General features: G+C 48.1%; 1 protein-coding gene across 1 annotated transcript in view; it reads left to right on the forward strand.

Moving 5' to 3' along the window:
• The window catches only part of mcoln1a (mucolipin TRP cation channel 1a), a 64,634-nt gene extending 58,518 nt beyond the window's left edge, over positions 1 to 6,116 (forward strand). Inside the window, exon 13 of the mRNA XM_070867078.1 lies at positions 4,195 to 6,116. Coding sequence (XP_070723179.1) covers positions 4,195 to 4,231 — 37 coding nt within the window. The 3' untranslated portion in view covers positions 4,232 to 6,116. The remainder of the gene's footprint in view (positions 1 to 4,194) is intronic.
• Positions 6,117 to 16,162: the final 10,046 nt, after the last annotated feature.

A 16,162-nucleotide genomic window follows, 5' to 3' on the forward strand; every position in this document is an offset into this window, starting at 1 on the left:
CGCCCCACACACAACTGTGACACCCCTTACTGAAACATTCTACACTCTACCCCAGATTTCCACCACCCTTTGTGTGAAGAAGTGCTTCCTAACATCAACCCTGAACAGCCTGGCTCTAATTTTAAGGTTACGCCCCCTTGTTCTGGACTGTCCCACCAGAGGAAATAGAGAGAGAGACTATCTACCCAATCGAATCCTTTAAACATCTTAAACACCTCAATTAGATCACCCCATGATCTTCTATACTCGAGGGAATACAAGCCTCGCCTACGTAACATGTAATCATCATTTAACCCTTTTAGCCCTGGCATCAGCCTGGTGAATCTGCACTGCTCCCCCTCTCGGGCCAATATATCCCTCCGAGGGGCGGGGCCTGAACCGAAGACCGTTCTCCAGATGGGGTCTAACCAGAGCTCTGTGCAGCTCCAACATAACTTCCTTCCCTCTGTATTCCAGCCTCCTTCCGATAAAGGCCAACATTCAATTGGCCTTTGTAATTATTTCCTGTACCTGTCCACAAGCTTTTAGTGATTTCTGTACTTGGATCCCGAAATCTCTCCGCTCCTCCACAGTCCCTAGTTTCTCGCCATGTAGACAATACTCTGATCGATCTTTCTTGGGTCCAAAGTGGGTGACCTCACATTGAACTCCCATCTGCCACAGTTTTGCCTGCTCACTTCATCTCTCGATGACCCCTTGAAACTTTCCCATCGATGCTACTAACTGTGCCACTTAACCTCGTGGCGTGGGATCCCGGTGACGATCAACCGGAGAGCCGTTGGTGAGGGCCCCCTGTAACCCTGCAGACCCGTGCCCTCACTGGTCGAACGGTGCTGGCTGGACGCGCAGTGGGGGGGATCGGATTGGTGCTCTGTGAACTGCTGCAGCTGATGCTGCCCCACAGTCTCTCATCAACCCGGGCCTTTCCAAACTCCGCCCCTTTCCAAACTCCGCCCCTTTCCCCGTGTCCCAGTTTGTCGATGTTTATAATCTTGTCCTTGTGGACTCTCCGTGGTCTCGCCCTTGCGTCCTCATCCCCGACCTCTGCTCCTCGTTCATCCTCTGGAGTTCTGTCTCCCACTTCTGCCAACCTGCTTCCTCCCTCTGTGCTTCCAAAAACCTCAAAAATCTCCTCGAGGGTGTCTTTTGGATGAGACATTAAACCGAGGCACCGTCTGCCTGCTCAGGTGGACGCAAAAGATCCCACGGCACTATTTCAAAGAAGAGCAGGGTAATTTTCCCCGATGTCCTGGGCCAATATTTATCCCTCAATCAACATCACTAAAACAGATTATCTGGTCATTATCAAATTGCTGTTTGTGGGAGCTTGCTGTGTGCAAATTGGTTGCCGTGTTTCTCACATTACAACAGTGACCACACTCCAAACGTCCTTCATTGTCTGTAAAGGGCTTTGAGACGTTCGGTGGTTGTGAAAGGTGTTATAAGTATTTCTTTTTTTTTCTTTGGTTCCCCAGCCCAGTCTCTCCATTCCCCTCCCCTTTTAGTGCCCACTCTCCTTGCCGTAACATCCTCGAAACACCGTCCTGAGTGCTGGAGAAATGCGAGGCAAGTCCGGTTACTGTCCAGAGAGTATTCCCAGGGATTCCTGCGCCATTGGTTGATGGAAACCAGCACCAGAGCTCCCTGGGTGTGTCCCTTCGGGGGAGAGAATGTGAGCTCCACGTCGGACAAACCAAGACTCCAACCGTGTGGCTTTCCCAGCTTGTGACCCTTCCGCAGGGTGTTGGGGCCTTTCGTGCTCCCATCCCAAAGTCGGTGTTGATGCTAGATTCGAGCCCAGAGAATGAAGGCTTGCCCCCTTGTTTGGGGTTAATCCCAGAATCGGACGTGGCCTCGAGCAATGTCCCCTCTAAGCTGCACTTTGTTGGGCTGGGCCTGTTTATTTAAATTTTGCGCGTGTGCATTATTTCCAATACAAAAGCTTGACTGTGACCAGCGGGGACCTTGCAGATTACCCCGCTACCACGCACACAGAATCATAGAAATTTACAGCACAGATGGAGGCCATTTCGGCCCATCGTGTCCGCACCAGTCAACAAAGAGCTATCCTGCCTAAACCCACTTTCCAGCTCTTGGTCCGTAGCTCTGTAGGTTACGGCACTTCAGGTGCACATCCAAGTACTTTTTAAATGTGGTGAGGGTTTCTGCCTTTACCACCCTTTCAGGCTGTGAGTTTCAGACCCCCACCACCCTCTGGGTGAAGAAATTTCCCTTTAAATTATTTAAATGGAGAAAGATTGCAAAGTGCTGCAGTACAGCGGGACCTGGGGGTACTTGTGCATGAAACACAAAAGGATAGTGCGCAGGTACAGCAAGTGGTCAGGAAGGCCAATGATATCTTGGCCTTTATTGCAAAGGGGATGGAGTATAAAAGCAGAGAAGTCTTGCTACAGCTATACAGGGTATTGGTGAGGCCACACCTGGAATACTGCGTGCAGTTTTGGTTTCCATATTTACGAAAGGATATACTTGCTTTGGAGGCAGTCAGAGAAGGTTCACTAGGTTGATTCCGGGGATGAGGGGGTTGACTTATGAAGAAAGGTTGAGTAGGTTGGGCCTCTACTCATTGGAATTCAGAAGAATGAGAGGTGATCTTATCAAAACGTATAAGATTATGAGGGGGCTTGACAAGGTGGATGCAGAGAGGATGTTTCCACTGATGGGGGAGACTAGAACTAGAGGGCATGATCTTAGAATAAGGGCCGCCCATTTAAAACTGAGATGAGGAGAAATTTCTTCTGAGGGTTGTGGATCTGTGGAATTCGTTGCCTCAGAGAGCTGTGGAAGCTGGGACATTGAATAAATTTAAGACAGAAATAGAGTTTCTTAAATGATAAGAGGTTATGGGGAGCGGGCAGGGAAGTGGAGCTGAGTCCATGATCGGATCAGCCATGATCTTATTGAATGGTGGAGCAGGCTCGAGGGGCCTACTCCTGCTCCTATTTCTTATGTTCTTATGTTCTTAAATCCCCTCTAAGCCTTCTACCAATTACTTTAAATCTATGCCCCCTGGTTGTTGACCCCTCTGCTAAGGGAAACCGGTCTGTCCTATCCACACTATCTCCTCATCATAGGCAGTCCCTCTGAATCCACTCTAAAAATGAGTCCTTGGGTGGCTGTACGGTCCAATACGAGAACTACAGTCCCTGTCACAGGTGGGACAAATAGTCGTTGAGGGAAAGGGTGGGTGGGACTGGTTTGCCGCACACTTCTTCCGCTGCCTGCGCTTGGTTTCTGCATGCTCTGGGCGACGAGACTCGAGGTGCTCAGCGCCCTCCCGAATGCACTTCCTCCACTGAGGGCGGTCTTTGGCCAGGGACTCCCAAGTGTCAGTGGGGATGTTGCACTTTATCATGGAGGCTTTAAGGGTGTCCTTGTAACGTTTCCTCTGCCCACCTTTGGCTCGTTTGCCGTGAAGGAGTTCCGAGTAGAGCACTTGCTTTGGGAGTCTCGTGTCTGGCACTCTGTCTAGGCTCCTCATAATTTTATACACCTCAATAAGGTCTCCCCTCAGCCGCCTCTGTTCCAAAGAAAACAACCCCAACCTATCCAATCTTTCCTCTTCGCTAAAACTCTCCAGTCCAGGCAACATCCTTGTAACCTGTGTAGCTTAGAGGGAAAATTGGTTTCGTGCCTATTTAATGGACCAATAAAGGGGCGGCACTAAGTTGCCCCAATGTTGCCTGGTGAGAATCAGCACAAGAGCATCACTCTAAGGATAAACTACCAGGTGGGCCGATTAAAGTGCTTAAAGTAAAACAACAAATAGCAACTAAATGAGTTTCCGAGGCTCTCCGTGCTCTGCGGCGCCCACAGGTCGCGGAAAGTCCACTGCACCTGGCATTCCCAGGCGGGCTTCCATCCCAGTACTAACCAAGCTCAACTCTGGTTAGCTTCCCCGGATCAAACGGGATCAGGAGCTTCGCAGAACAGTGCTAATCCCAGATTGGAAAAAAATAATGAATTGCTCCGTGAGCTGTGTTTGTGCGACAGAATCTAATCGGAGCCTCTAAGGGAGTCGAGGGTCGTGGGGAGCGGGGAAGTGAAGTGGAGTCGAGGCCAGGATCGGATCAGCCATGATCTTATTGAATGGCGGAGCAGGCTCGAGGGGCCGTATGGCCGACTCCTCCTAATTTCTTATTGTAACCCGTCTCTGTGCCCTCCCTCCCGCAGGATGACCACCTATGAGGACACCCTCTTGGTAAACTGAACCCCGGTGTAATCCGGATGGGCTGCACGGATCGTGCTGGATGATCCCACCTGGTCACATGTTGCACACAATAGCTGAAATCTTCCAATCCAGCGCAGAGTGTTGGAAAGGCTTCACAAAAGGCGATGTCCTCGATGCTTTCAAGTGACTCTGAGGGGGATCCAGCACGGAGGGAATCAAGTGATGAGAAACCTTTCCTCCAAGCAACCGATCAAAGGAATGACCGACTCGGAAGAATATTTTCAAATGCAGAGATGTGATATTAATTTTTAATGTATTAATCTGAAGGGAACGTTCGAGACGATCATGTTGTTTAATAATTTTAATGCAATGAACTGGAGGCGTTACCTCTCTGCTATCCTACAGGTTGATATGACGTTTGCTCAGGTTGAAGTACTGCTCCTCTTTACCCGATGGTAGGATAGACTCGACTAGGCATCTGTTGCCCGAGGTCTCGAGTGTATTGGTCTGTCGGACGGTGCTCTCTGCTAAACTGCTCTGTGACTAGCTTAGGCTGGGTAATAGTTTTTTTCCTACTTTCCGACATCACCAAACTGGATCAACGTGGTGGAAAACGGAATAGAATTAAATTTTGGGCACTGCGTGTAGTGATTGCATTGGACCGTGATCTCGCTGTAATCCCCACAGTGCAAGGCCATTCGGCCCCTCGAGCCTGCTCCGCCATTCAATTAGATCCTGGCTGATCTGTATCTTAACTCCATTTACCCACCGTCGTTCCGTAATCATTTTAAACCCTTCAATTAGATCACCGCTTAATCTTCTATCCTCGAGGGATAATTTAACTCTTCCGACCCCGGTATCGGTGAATCTGCGCTGCTCCCACTCTGAGGCCAACATATCTTTCCTAACTGAACGCAGTTACTCCAGTTCTTTGTATGCTGGTTGTTGACTTTCCCATTGGGCTGGTTGATAACTGGAAAGGCCAGTTATTGAGTGGACTGGGCATCAGAAGTGTCCCTTTAAAAGACCAGCCCTTTTTTCGCCCCCAGAGTTTCTGTTGATTTCATTGTCAGCCAGTAAGTTGGAGGTGGTGCAGGGCTTACGGCAGGACTCGCAGCAAGCAACGTCTATTTACTTAGTAAACAGAGTCTGTTTCAACAGCAAAATGTCTACAGAGTCTATTTAAATAGAGTCTCTATAAACACCTCCCACTAACAGCAGGGTGATTTCTCTAGCAAAATGCAGTGAGTGTAGGATATTTAACGCACAAATTATGTGCATAAAATTAACCTTAAAGGGCAGCCTCCAGGCATGATTGACGGGAAAATGACCCAATTACCTCCATTCCGGCCGTGACGTGCGGTCTCGCTACACGCAGCCCCTTTTGTTTGTTTTTTGCCCCCTATTTGCGGAGGTATGATGCGGAGACGTGAAGTGTTGAGGTGGGTTCAGGTTTTGGGTGAATGTTCACACAGCAGCTCAGGACTCCAGCCCCTGGGCTTTGGGTTTTGGGTCTGAGGCTGTTTATCTTGCGGTGCTGGTGGGGGATGCCTTTCCGCAGCATCTTCCGGCAACCGGATCCCCTTCAGTACTTGTTCAAATCATGTCTAAACTAAGAATAAATTCACGTATGGGATCCCGACTTGAATTGGCGGCCTGAATTGGAGCTAATAGAACCAGCACTGGCAGCAAAGGAGCTGAAAATGTAAGGAGTCTTAACTTTTTTATTTTTAAATATTTTTTAAAACTTTTTTTTACTTTTTTTTTAAATCATGATTTTGGTTCCTTTGGCCAGATTACAATAAATAGAAGGTCCAGTCACACACCAATTGAACCGTATATTAGCCCCCAGCTGTGGTCTAACAGCTGGATGCTGAACTTGCATTGTTTTCAGCTGGTGAGGGGGACGAGGTTAAGGGGTAAAGGGACGGTGGGTAGGGTTTTGTGGGGGTGGGGGGGGTGCAGGGAGCAACAGGGAAAGCCACTAACCGGACACTAGGGCAGTGTATAGGACTCTGATGTCAGGCCAGTTTTCAAACCTCGCCTTGTGCCTTTTCCCTCACCCCCTTCCCGACACACCTTTCCAGAGCTGCTGTGTGAAATGCTTCATGCAGGGAGATGTCTTCAGGCAGAAAAAAGAAAACGGCGGATGCTAGAAATCTGAAGTGATGTCGGAAATGCACAGCGGGTCAGTCCACATCTGAGAGGGAGAGGGGACACGATCACTTCAGGCTCGACTCCCCGTCCCACCCGCTGCTTAAAATGCCCTCCCTCGGATGTTTGGACCGGGTTCTGATGAAGGGTCTGTACCCGACCAATGTGGCTGCTAATTTTTTGGGTGCGCGGCCCTTTTAAGGGGTTGCGGGGCCCACTCAAATTTCCGTGCATGCGCGTTTTTTCCCATTGTAACGGTGGGGCCCCCAGATCAAAGGGAGCAGCGAACCCGACCCCCTTGGAGGGAGGTTCAGTTCTGATGAAGGGTCGCCATCAGTGTTACCGCTCAGCAGTCTGAAGGTCCCTCACAGGCCGCTCACCGGCTTTTAAATGGGAAAAAAACGCGCATGCGCGGGAATTTGAACGTGCTGTGCCGCCCCTTAAAGGGGCCGCGCACCCCCCAAAAAAAAAAAGGGGGACGTTGGTCGAGAGTCGGCCCCCTCACACGTTCTGGTTCTGATGGGTCAACACTCGGCCCTCTCGGATACTGAGGGGCCTGTGCGTTTACTCCGTGTTGAGCGTATGTTTGTGCCTGTGTCTATGCTTTGCGTGGCAGCTGCCCTTAGATTGCGCGTGTTGTGCAGCAATGATGGATCTCACCCCACACCTGCTTCCCAGTGTGAGGAAGAGTAGGTCATTCTGGGTCCATCTTGAGGGTTTGTGTTCCACCACACCAGGAACTCCATGCCCCCTCCATAGTTTTGGGATCGTTTCTATGTATAACCAAAGCACTTTAGAGAATTAGAATCTTTAACGGTTCATTTGGGTTGTATTCGACTTGATAACTTCTTCATCCAGTTTCCAACCGAAAATCTCGTGTCTGTGTATTGTTATTGCCTCTGCTGTGCTGCTCAGAACCCAGGAGCACTCTGTTCCAAGGTAATATAACAGCCTGTGTACAATTTCCTATATTATACTTCTGTTTCTTAGACGCACAACTAATAAATTAAGTCTCATGTATTTGCCTTGTTCCGTGTTTGATTCTCGATCTTATCTCTGGTTCATTGTCGCCAATAACTCCTTTTTAGTGTCTTTGTGTTCCCTATGATCAGGAGTGTGCCTTATTTTTACTGCCCGGTATCTAGTTAAATGATAGTGTAACGTATACCCTTTGCTGCATAGTCCACCTACTCTAATCTTGCATGCTGGGATGGGCTTTTTCCAGTCCTCACAGACAGCGGACTGAAAAGCATTGTGTGATGAGTCAGATGGTAAACCAGCAACCTTGCTTATTTTACATAAAATATACAAATGCGCAGGAAACAGTCTTCACTAACTATTAATTTACTACCATTTTCCATTTCCTGAAAATAACATAGTCTAAACTTGTCTATGCATGTCTATGATGTACTATAACACGAGACCTGAATGTACCTTCACGCTGTATATACCATACCTGTACACCAGAGGGTGCTGCTGCTGGAGACCTAGGTAACCCAGTATAAAAGGGAGCTCCCCTCTTGGTGTCCTCACTCTAGGAGTTGCAATAAAGGACTACAGTCAGTACAGTTCAACCGTGGCTATCAAGGGAAATCAGGGATAGTATTAAAGCCAAGGAAGTGGCATACAAATTGGCCAGAAATAGCAGCGAACCTGGGGACTGGGAGAAATTTAGAACTCAGCAGAGGAGGACAAAGGGTTTGATTAGGGCAGGGAAAATGGAGTATGAGAAGAAGCTTGCAGGGAACATTAAGACGGATTGCAAAAGTTTCTATAGATATGTAAAGAGAAAAAGGTTAGTAAAGACAAATGTAGGTCCCCTGCAGTCAGAATCAGGGGAAGTCATAACTGGGAACAAAGAAATGGCGGACCAATTGAACAAGTACTTTGGTTCGGTATTCACGAAGGAGGACACGAACAACCTTCCGGTTATAAAAGGGGTCGGGGGGTCTAGTAAGGAGGAGGAACTGAGGGAAATCCTTATTAGCCGGGAAATTGTGTTGGGGAAATTGATGGGATTGAAGGCCGATAAATCCCCAGGGCCTGATGGACTGCATCCCAGAGTACTTAAGGAGGTGGCCTTGGAAATAGTGGATGCGTTGACAGTCATTTTCCAACATTCCATTGACTCTGGATCAGTTCCTATGGAGTGGAGGGTAGCCAATGTAACCCCACTTTTTAAAAAAGGAGGGAGAGAGAAAACAGGGAATTATAGACCGGTCAGCCTGACATCGGTAGTGGGTAAAATGATGGAATCAATTATTAAGGATGTCATAGCAGTGCATTTGGAAAGAGGTGACATGATAGGTCCAAGTCAGCATGGATTTGTGAAAGGGAAATCATGCTTGACAAATCTTCTGGAATTTTTTGAGGATGTTTCCAGTAGAGTGGATAAGGGAGAACCAGTTGATGTGGTATATTTGGACTTTCAGAAGGCGTTCGACAAGGTCCCACACAAGAGATTGATGTGCAAAGTTAGAGCACATGGGATTGGGGGTAGTGTACTGACATGGATTGAGAACTGGTTGTCAGACAGGAAGCAAAGAGTAGGAGTAAATGGGTACTTTTCAGAATGGCAGGCAGTGACTAGTGGGGTACCGCAAGGTTCTGTGCTGGGGCCCCAGCTGTTTACACTGTACATTAATGATTTAGATGAGGGGATTAAATGTAGTATCTCCAAATTTGCGGATGACACTAAGTTGGGTGGCAGTGTGAGCTGCGAGGAGGATGCTGTGAGGCTGCAGAGCGACTTGGATAGGTTAGGTGAGTGGGCAAATGCATGGCAGATGAAGTATAATGTGGATAAATGTGAGGTTATCCACTTTGGTGGTAAAAACAGAGAGACAGACTATTATCTGAATGGTGACAGATTAGGAAAAGGGGAGGTGCAAAGAGACCTGGGTGTCATGGTACATCAGTCATTGAAGGTTGGCATGCAGGTGCAGCAGGCGGTTAAGAAAGCAAATGGCATGTTGGCCTTCATAGCAAGGGGATTTGAGTACAGGGGCAGGGAGGTGTTACTACAATTGTACAGGGCCTTGGTGAGGCCACACCTGGAGTATTGTGCACAGTTTTGGTCTCCTAACCTGAGGAAGGACATTCTTGCTATTGAGGGAGTGCAGCGAAGGTTCACCAGACTGATTCCCGGGATGGCGGGACTGACCTATCAAGAAAGACTGGATCAACTGGGCTTGTATTCACTGGAGTTCAGAAGAATGAGAGGGGACCTCATAGAAACATATAAAATTCTGACGGGGTTAGACAGGTTAGATGCAGGAAGAATGTTCCCAATGTTGGGGAAGTCCAGAACCAGGGGTCACAGTCTAAGGATAAGGGGTAAGCCATTTAGGACCGAGATGCGGAGGAACTTCTTCACCCAGAGAGTGGTGAACCTGTGGAATTCTCTACCACAGAAAGTTGTTGAGGCCAATTCACTAAATATATTCAAAAGGAAGTTAGATGAGGTCCTTACTGCTAGGGGGATCAAGGGGTATGGCGAGAAAGCAGGAATGGGGTACTGAAGTTGAATGTTCAGCCATGAACTCATTGAATGGCGGTGCAGGCTAGAAGGGCCGAATGGCCTACTCCTGCACCTATTTTCTATGTTTTCTATGTTTCTAGTTCAAGGGCCATACCCCTATCTCGTGAAGTCATTAACAGAGTGCTTACATACACAATAACTGGCGACGAGGTTACAAATTCCACGCACAACATGTCTAATCTCAGCAACTTCCAACAATTCACCGATGGGGAAGATTGGGACGCCTTCGTGGAAAGGTTAGAACACTTCATCGCGAACGACCTGGCTGGAGACTCACCGATCTCGCTGGCGAACAATTGCAGGGCCATCCTGCTCAGCAGTTATGGGCCCACTATCCATGGCCTCGTCAGGGGACCTGCTAGCCCCAGCGAATACAACAACCAAGAGCTATGCAGAGCTTGTAACTCTAATACAAGAGCAACTGAAACCCAAAGAGAGCATCCTCACAGCCAGGCATCAGTTTTACACTCACCATCGGCCCGAAGGCCAAGAAATTGCTAAGTATGCTGAAGATTTAAGAAGGTTGGCTGCACCGTGTGATTTTTGGCGACCACCTCACCGAAGCACTAGGACATTTTCGTTATTGGAATCGGCCATGAGGGCCTCCTCCACAAACTGCTCTCTGTGGACATTACAGTCACCCTGCAGAAGGCAATCAAAGTGAGCCAGGGTTTCATGATTTCGGTCTGCGACTCCAAACGAATGATGACTTACACCCAGGACTCTAAACTGACGAACGCAGTGAACAGAATGGTGACTTACAAAGGCAAGAATGCTGTCTCGAGTCCTGCAACCCAGAGTCCACCACATGGGGCCAGCCGACTAGCCCCGTGCTGGCACTGTGGAGGAAACCACAGGGCCCACCAGTGCCGATACAAAGAGTACACCTGCAAAGGCTGCAACACAAAAGGTCACCTTCAGTAAATGTGTAGAAAATGTTTTACTCCCCGCGTCGCTGAAGAGTTGGCCGATCACCCGGGCTCCGATACTGATGAAGATGAAGCTGCTCAACACAATAAAATTCTGCTAATACTTTGGGTGAAGGCCCACTTGCGAGCCCCAAGTTCTGTTACAATATGCATTCGTTCATTCTATGATTCTGTTATCTCTCCAAAAGAGAGAAAGAAAAAGATAGAGTCCTTTGGCCTCCTCCCTTAACTCTGCATTTGGGGGGTTGGCCTTTGAGTGACCAATCAAAATTAGCACTGATATTTTCTCCCCTTTGATGTGGGAGCCTCCGGCAATTGAATGGGCATTCAGCTAAGTCCCCTGCTGGGTGCATTGAATGAAAACCATTCTTGGTCATTTAGATGTGTAAAGAAACCATTTCATCATGGCACAAAATGCTGTACACAGACTGTACACATTGTTTACTAAATTAAAGTGGGCAACAGTCTGGATTCCATGTCTTGGTATAGAAATTTTATATATGAATCAATATGGATGCAGGCCATTTGGCCTAACCAATCCATGCTGACCCCTATTAAGCTAAATCTGATTATTATAACTATCACCTCAGAAGACACGAGACTCCCAAAGCAAGCGCTCTACTCAGAACTCCTTCACGGCAAACGAGCCAAAGGCGGGCAGAGGAAACGTTACAAAGCCTCCCTGATGAAGTGCAACATCCCCACCGACACCTGGGAGTCCCTGGCCAAAGACCGCCCTGAGTGGAGGAAGTGCATCCAGGAGGGCGCTGAGCACCTCGAGTCTCATCGCCGAGAGCGTGCAGAAATCAAGCGCAGGCAGCGGAAGGAGCATGCGGCAAACCAGTCCCACCCTCCCTTCCCCTCAACGACTATCTGTCCCACCTGTGACAGGGACTGTGGCTCTCGTATTGGACTGTTCAGCCACCTAAGCACTCATTTTTAGAGTGGAAGCAAGTCTTCCTCGATTCTGAGGGACTGCCGATGAATGAATCATATCAATTGAAGACAATCCTGTACAAAATGCTACACGTTCCCCACACCCCAGGACTTTGACACGCACAGATTAGGAAGAGTACACGGTTGATTCATGGTGGCGACGTTGGTGGTCTGCTATTGGCCCTCCCATGTGAGGAAAAGGAAAAACTAGACCGGGTTCCTGCTCCTTATCCAACAGGCCTTCCTACCTGTGTACCAGAAGCTTCATGATCGTCTGGGCTGGGGGAGGGTGGGGAAGAGTCTGAATTTGATGCCTTGCCCTTGCCCTCCCGGATGACTAACATGAATTTCGAGGTAGCAGCAGTTTATCAGCCCGTCAGATGGTGTAGGGGCAAAAACATCCTCTTCACCCCTCCCGCTTTGTCCAAAAAGGGTGCTGAGGCCAATTGCAGAACCCAACTCTTGCCCTGACTGACTCACCATAGATCAACAATTGCCCTTGGACTCCTGATCTGTAAGGAGTGCCACAGAGGACAGGACATGCCCCATCCCATCGCCCTGAGGGTGATTGTTGATCTGAAAGGGCGTCTGATGGGTAACGACTGGCATGGAGCATTCAATAGAAAGAAAGACTTGCATTTCCAAAGCGCCTTTCACGACCACCGGACGTCTCAAAACGCTTTACAGCCAATTAAGTACTTATGAAGTGTAGTCACTGTTGTAATGTGGGAAATGTGGCAGCCGATTTGCGCACAGCAAGCTCCCACAAACAGCGATGTGATAATGACCAGATAATCTGTTTTTATGTTATGTTGATTGTGTTATGTATGCAACACCTTGTAACCAGCATTCTACCGCCACCAGAGGGCGCATCTGTTGGAGTCCCATGGGATCCCAGCGGTTAAGCAGGCCTCCCATGCTGTGCCAGCATTCTGGAGTCAGAATAAAGAGACTAAGGTCACACTTACTCAAGTCTACAGTCACATAGAAACATAGAAAATAGGTGCAGGAGTAGGCCATTCGACCCTTCGAGCCTGCACCACCATTCAATATGATCATGGCTGATCATGCAACTTAAGTACCCCATTCCTGCTTTCTCTCCGTACCTCTTGATCCCTTTAGCCGTAAGGGCCACATCTAACTTCCTTTTGAATATATCTAATGAACTGGCCTCAACAACTTTCTGTGGTAGAGAATTCCACTGGTTCACAAATCATGAAAGAAGCTTCTCCTTATCTTGGTCCTAAATGGCTTATCCCTTATCCTTAGACTGTGACCCCTGGTTCTGGACTTCCCCAACATCGGGAACATTCTTCCTGCATCTAACCTGTCCAATCCCATCAGAATTTTATATGTTTCTATGAGATCCCCTCTCATTCTTCTAAATTCCAGTGAATATAAGCCTAGTCGATCCAGTCTTTCTTCATGTCAGTCCTGCCATCCCGGGAATCAGTCTGGTGAACCTTCACTGCACTCCCTCAATAGCAAGAATGTCCTTCCTCAGATTAGACCAAAACTGTACACAATATTCCAAGTGAGGACTCACCAAGGCCCTGTACAAATGCAGTAAGACCTCCCTGCCCCGATACTCAAATCCTCTCGCTATGAAGGCCAACATGCCATTTGCCTCCTTCAACGCCTGCTGTACCTGCATGCCAACTTTCAATGACTGATGTACCATGACACCCAGGTCTTGTTGCACCTCCCCTTTTCCTAATCTGTCACCATTCAGATAATTTTCTGCCTTCCTGTTTATGCCACCAAAGTGGATAACCTCACATTTATCTACATTATACAGCATCTGCCATGCATTTGTCCATTCACCTAACCTGTCCAAGTCACCCTGCAGCCTCTTAGCATCCTCCACCCAGCTTAGTGTCATCTGCAAACTTGGAGATATTACATTCAATTTGATTGTCTAAATCATTAATGTATATTGTAAATAGCTGGGGTCCCAGCACTGAACCTTGTGGTACCCCACTAGTCACTGCCTGCCATTCTGAAAAGGACCCGTTTATTCCTACACTTTGCTTCCTGTCTGCCAACTAGTTCTCTATCTACGTCAATACATTACCCCCAATACCATGTGCTTTAATTTTGTACACTAATCTCTTGTGGGGGACCTTGTCAAAAGCATTTTGAAAGTCCAAATACATAAGATTGACTGGTTCTCCCTTTTCCACTCTACTAGTTAGAGCCTCAAAAAATTCTCAAAGATTTGTCAAGCATGATTTCCCTTTCATAAATCCATGCTGACTTGGACCGATCCTGTCACTGCTTTCCAAATGAACTGCTTTTACATCTTTAATAATTGATTCCAACATTTTCCCCACTACCGATGTCAGGCTAACCGGTTCATAATTCCCTGTTTTCTTTTTTTAAAAGTGGGGTTCCATTAGCTACCCTCCAATCTATAGGAACTGATCCAGAGTCTATAGATTGTTGGAAAATGACCACTATTTCTAGGGCCACTTCCTTAAGTACTCTGGGATGCAGACCATCAGGCCCTGGGAATTTATCGGCCTTCAGTCCCATCAATTTCCCTAACACAATTTCCTGACTAATAAGGATTTCCTTCAGTTCCTCCTTCTCGCTAGACCCTCGGTCCCCTAGTATTTCCGGAAGGTTATTTGTATCTTCCTTAGTGAAGACAGAACCAAAGTATTTATTCAATTGGTCTGCCATTTCTTTGTTCCCCATTATAAATTCACCTGATTCTGACTGCAAGGGTCCTACATTTGTCTTCACTAATCTTTTTCTCTTTACACATCTATCGAAGCTTTTGCAGTCAGTTTTTATGTTCTCTGCAAGTTTACTCTCATACTCAATTTTCCCCCTCCTAATTAAGCCCTTTGTCCTCCTCTGCTGATTTCTAAATTTCTCCCAGTCCTCAGGTTTGCTGCTTTTGCTCGCCAATTTATGTGCCTCTTCCTTGGATTTAACACTATCCCTAATTTCCCTTGTTAGCCACGACTGAGCCACCTTCCCCGTTTTATTTTTACTCCAGACAGGGATGTACAATTGTTGAAGTTCATCCATGTGATCTTTAAATGTCTGCCATTGCCTATCCACCGTTAACCCTTTAAGTATCATTGGCCAGTCTATTCTAGCCAATTCACGTCTCATACCATCGAAGTTACCTTTCTTGCGACTCAAATAAAGCAATGTGACTGAACAGATTGAGGGATAAATATTGGCCAGGACGCCGGGGCGAACTCCTCTGCTCTTCTTCGAAATAGCGCCATGGGATCGTTTATGTCCACTGAGAGAGCAGACGGGCCTCGGTTTAACATCTCATCTGAAAGACGGCACCTCCGACAGTGCGGCACTCCCTCAACACTACACTGGAGTTTTAGATTTTTTTTGTGCTTAAGTCCCTGGGGCGGGATCTGACTCAGAGATAAGGGTGCTGCCCACTAAGGCACAGCTGATGCTGCCCACTAAGGCACAGCTGATGCTGTAATGGTCAAGATTCCTGTGTACCACAATCTTACCTTTAATATTCAGCCCTGTGTGGCTGACTTGTTAAAAGTGCTCATGTTATAATCTGTGTAGCAGCTGAGGACCATGTTCTAGTTCTACAGATCGGCGTGATCCTGGCCTGCAAGACCATCAGCAGGCCGGGCCACTGCAGGGAGCAGTGCATGCTACTGCAGGAGGGCGATGGCTGACTGCAGTGTGAGCAGGAGCAGCGAGGTTGGGGCGAAGGAGCGGCAAGAGTTTGCAGATGGCAGTGACCGGGGCCCAGGAGAGGTGTGAGTTTGGGGCCGAGGAAAGGCGAGGGCCCAGGGCAGCACGGGCCAGCCCACACTGCGATATGTGTGTGCACACTAGGTCCGTCCAGCAGAGTTAGTCTCCAGTCGTCCTGGTTCAACCCTTGCCACTGGACCAAGACCTAGCTCTGTCGAGCCCGTGTGGTGGCTGGTGTGCAACGGCCACCCCACGTTAAAAAAATCCACGCGCAGGCATCTTCCACCCTTCAGGATGTAGTTCGAGATCTGGAATATTAGCTCCTTTATTAAAACACCTGTGAACTCATCCCTTTTTGGCGTGGAAGCAAGTCATCCTCGTTTCAAGGGACCACCTACGATGAGTTCTACTGACCTCAGTCAGGCCTCTGTTCTCTAGCCACTGGCTCCATTCCCCTCCCTGGCCACCATCTGAGGCTGAACCAGATTGTTCACAACCTTGGTGTCCTTTTGGACCCTGAGCGGAGTTTCCGATCACATATCCTCTCTGTCAGTAAGCCCGCACGCTTCCACCTCCTTAATATCGCCCCTCTCCGCCCCTGCCTCAGCCCATCTGCTGCTGAAACCCTCACCCGTGCTTCTGTTCCCTCAAGGCTCCGCTATGCCAATGCTCTCTGGCCTCCCTTCTTCCCCTCTCTCTGAACTTGAGCTCATCTAAAAC

The sequence above is a fragment of the Pristiophorus japonicus genome, chromosome 24, assembly GCF_044704955.1.
Source record: "Pristiophorus japonicus isolate sPriJap1 chromosome 24, sPriJap1.hap1, whole genome shotgun sequence".
NCBI classification, from domain to species: Eukaryota; Metazoa; Chordata; class Chondrichthyes; family Pristiophoridae; genus Pristiophorus; species Pristiophorus japonicus.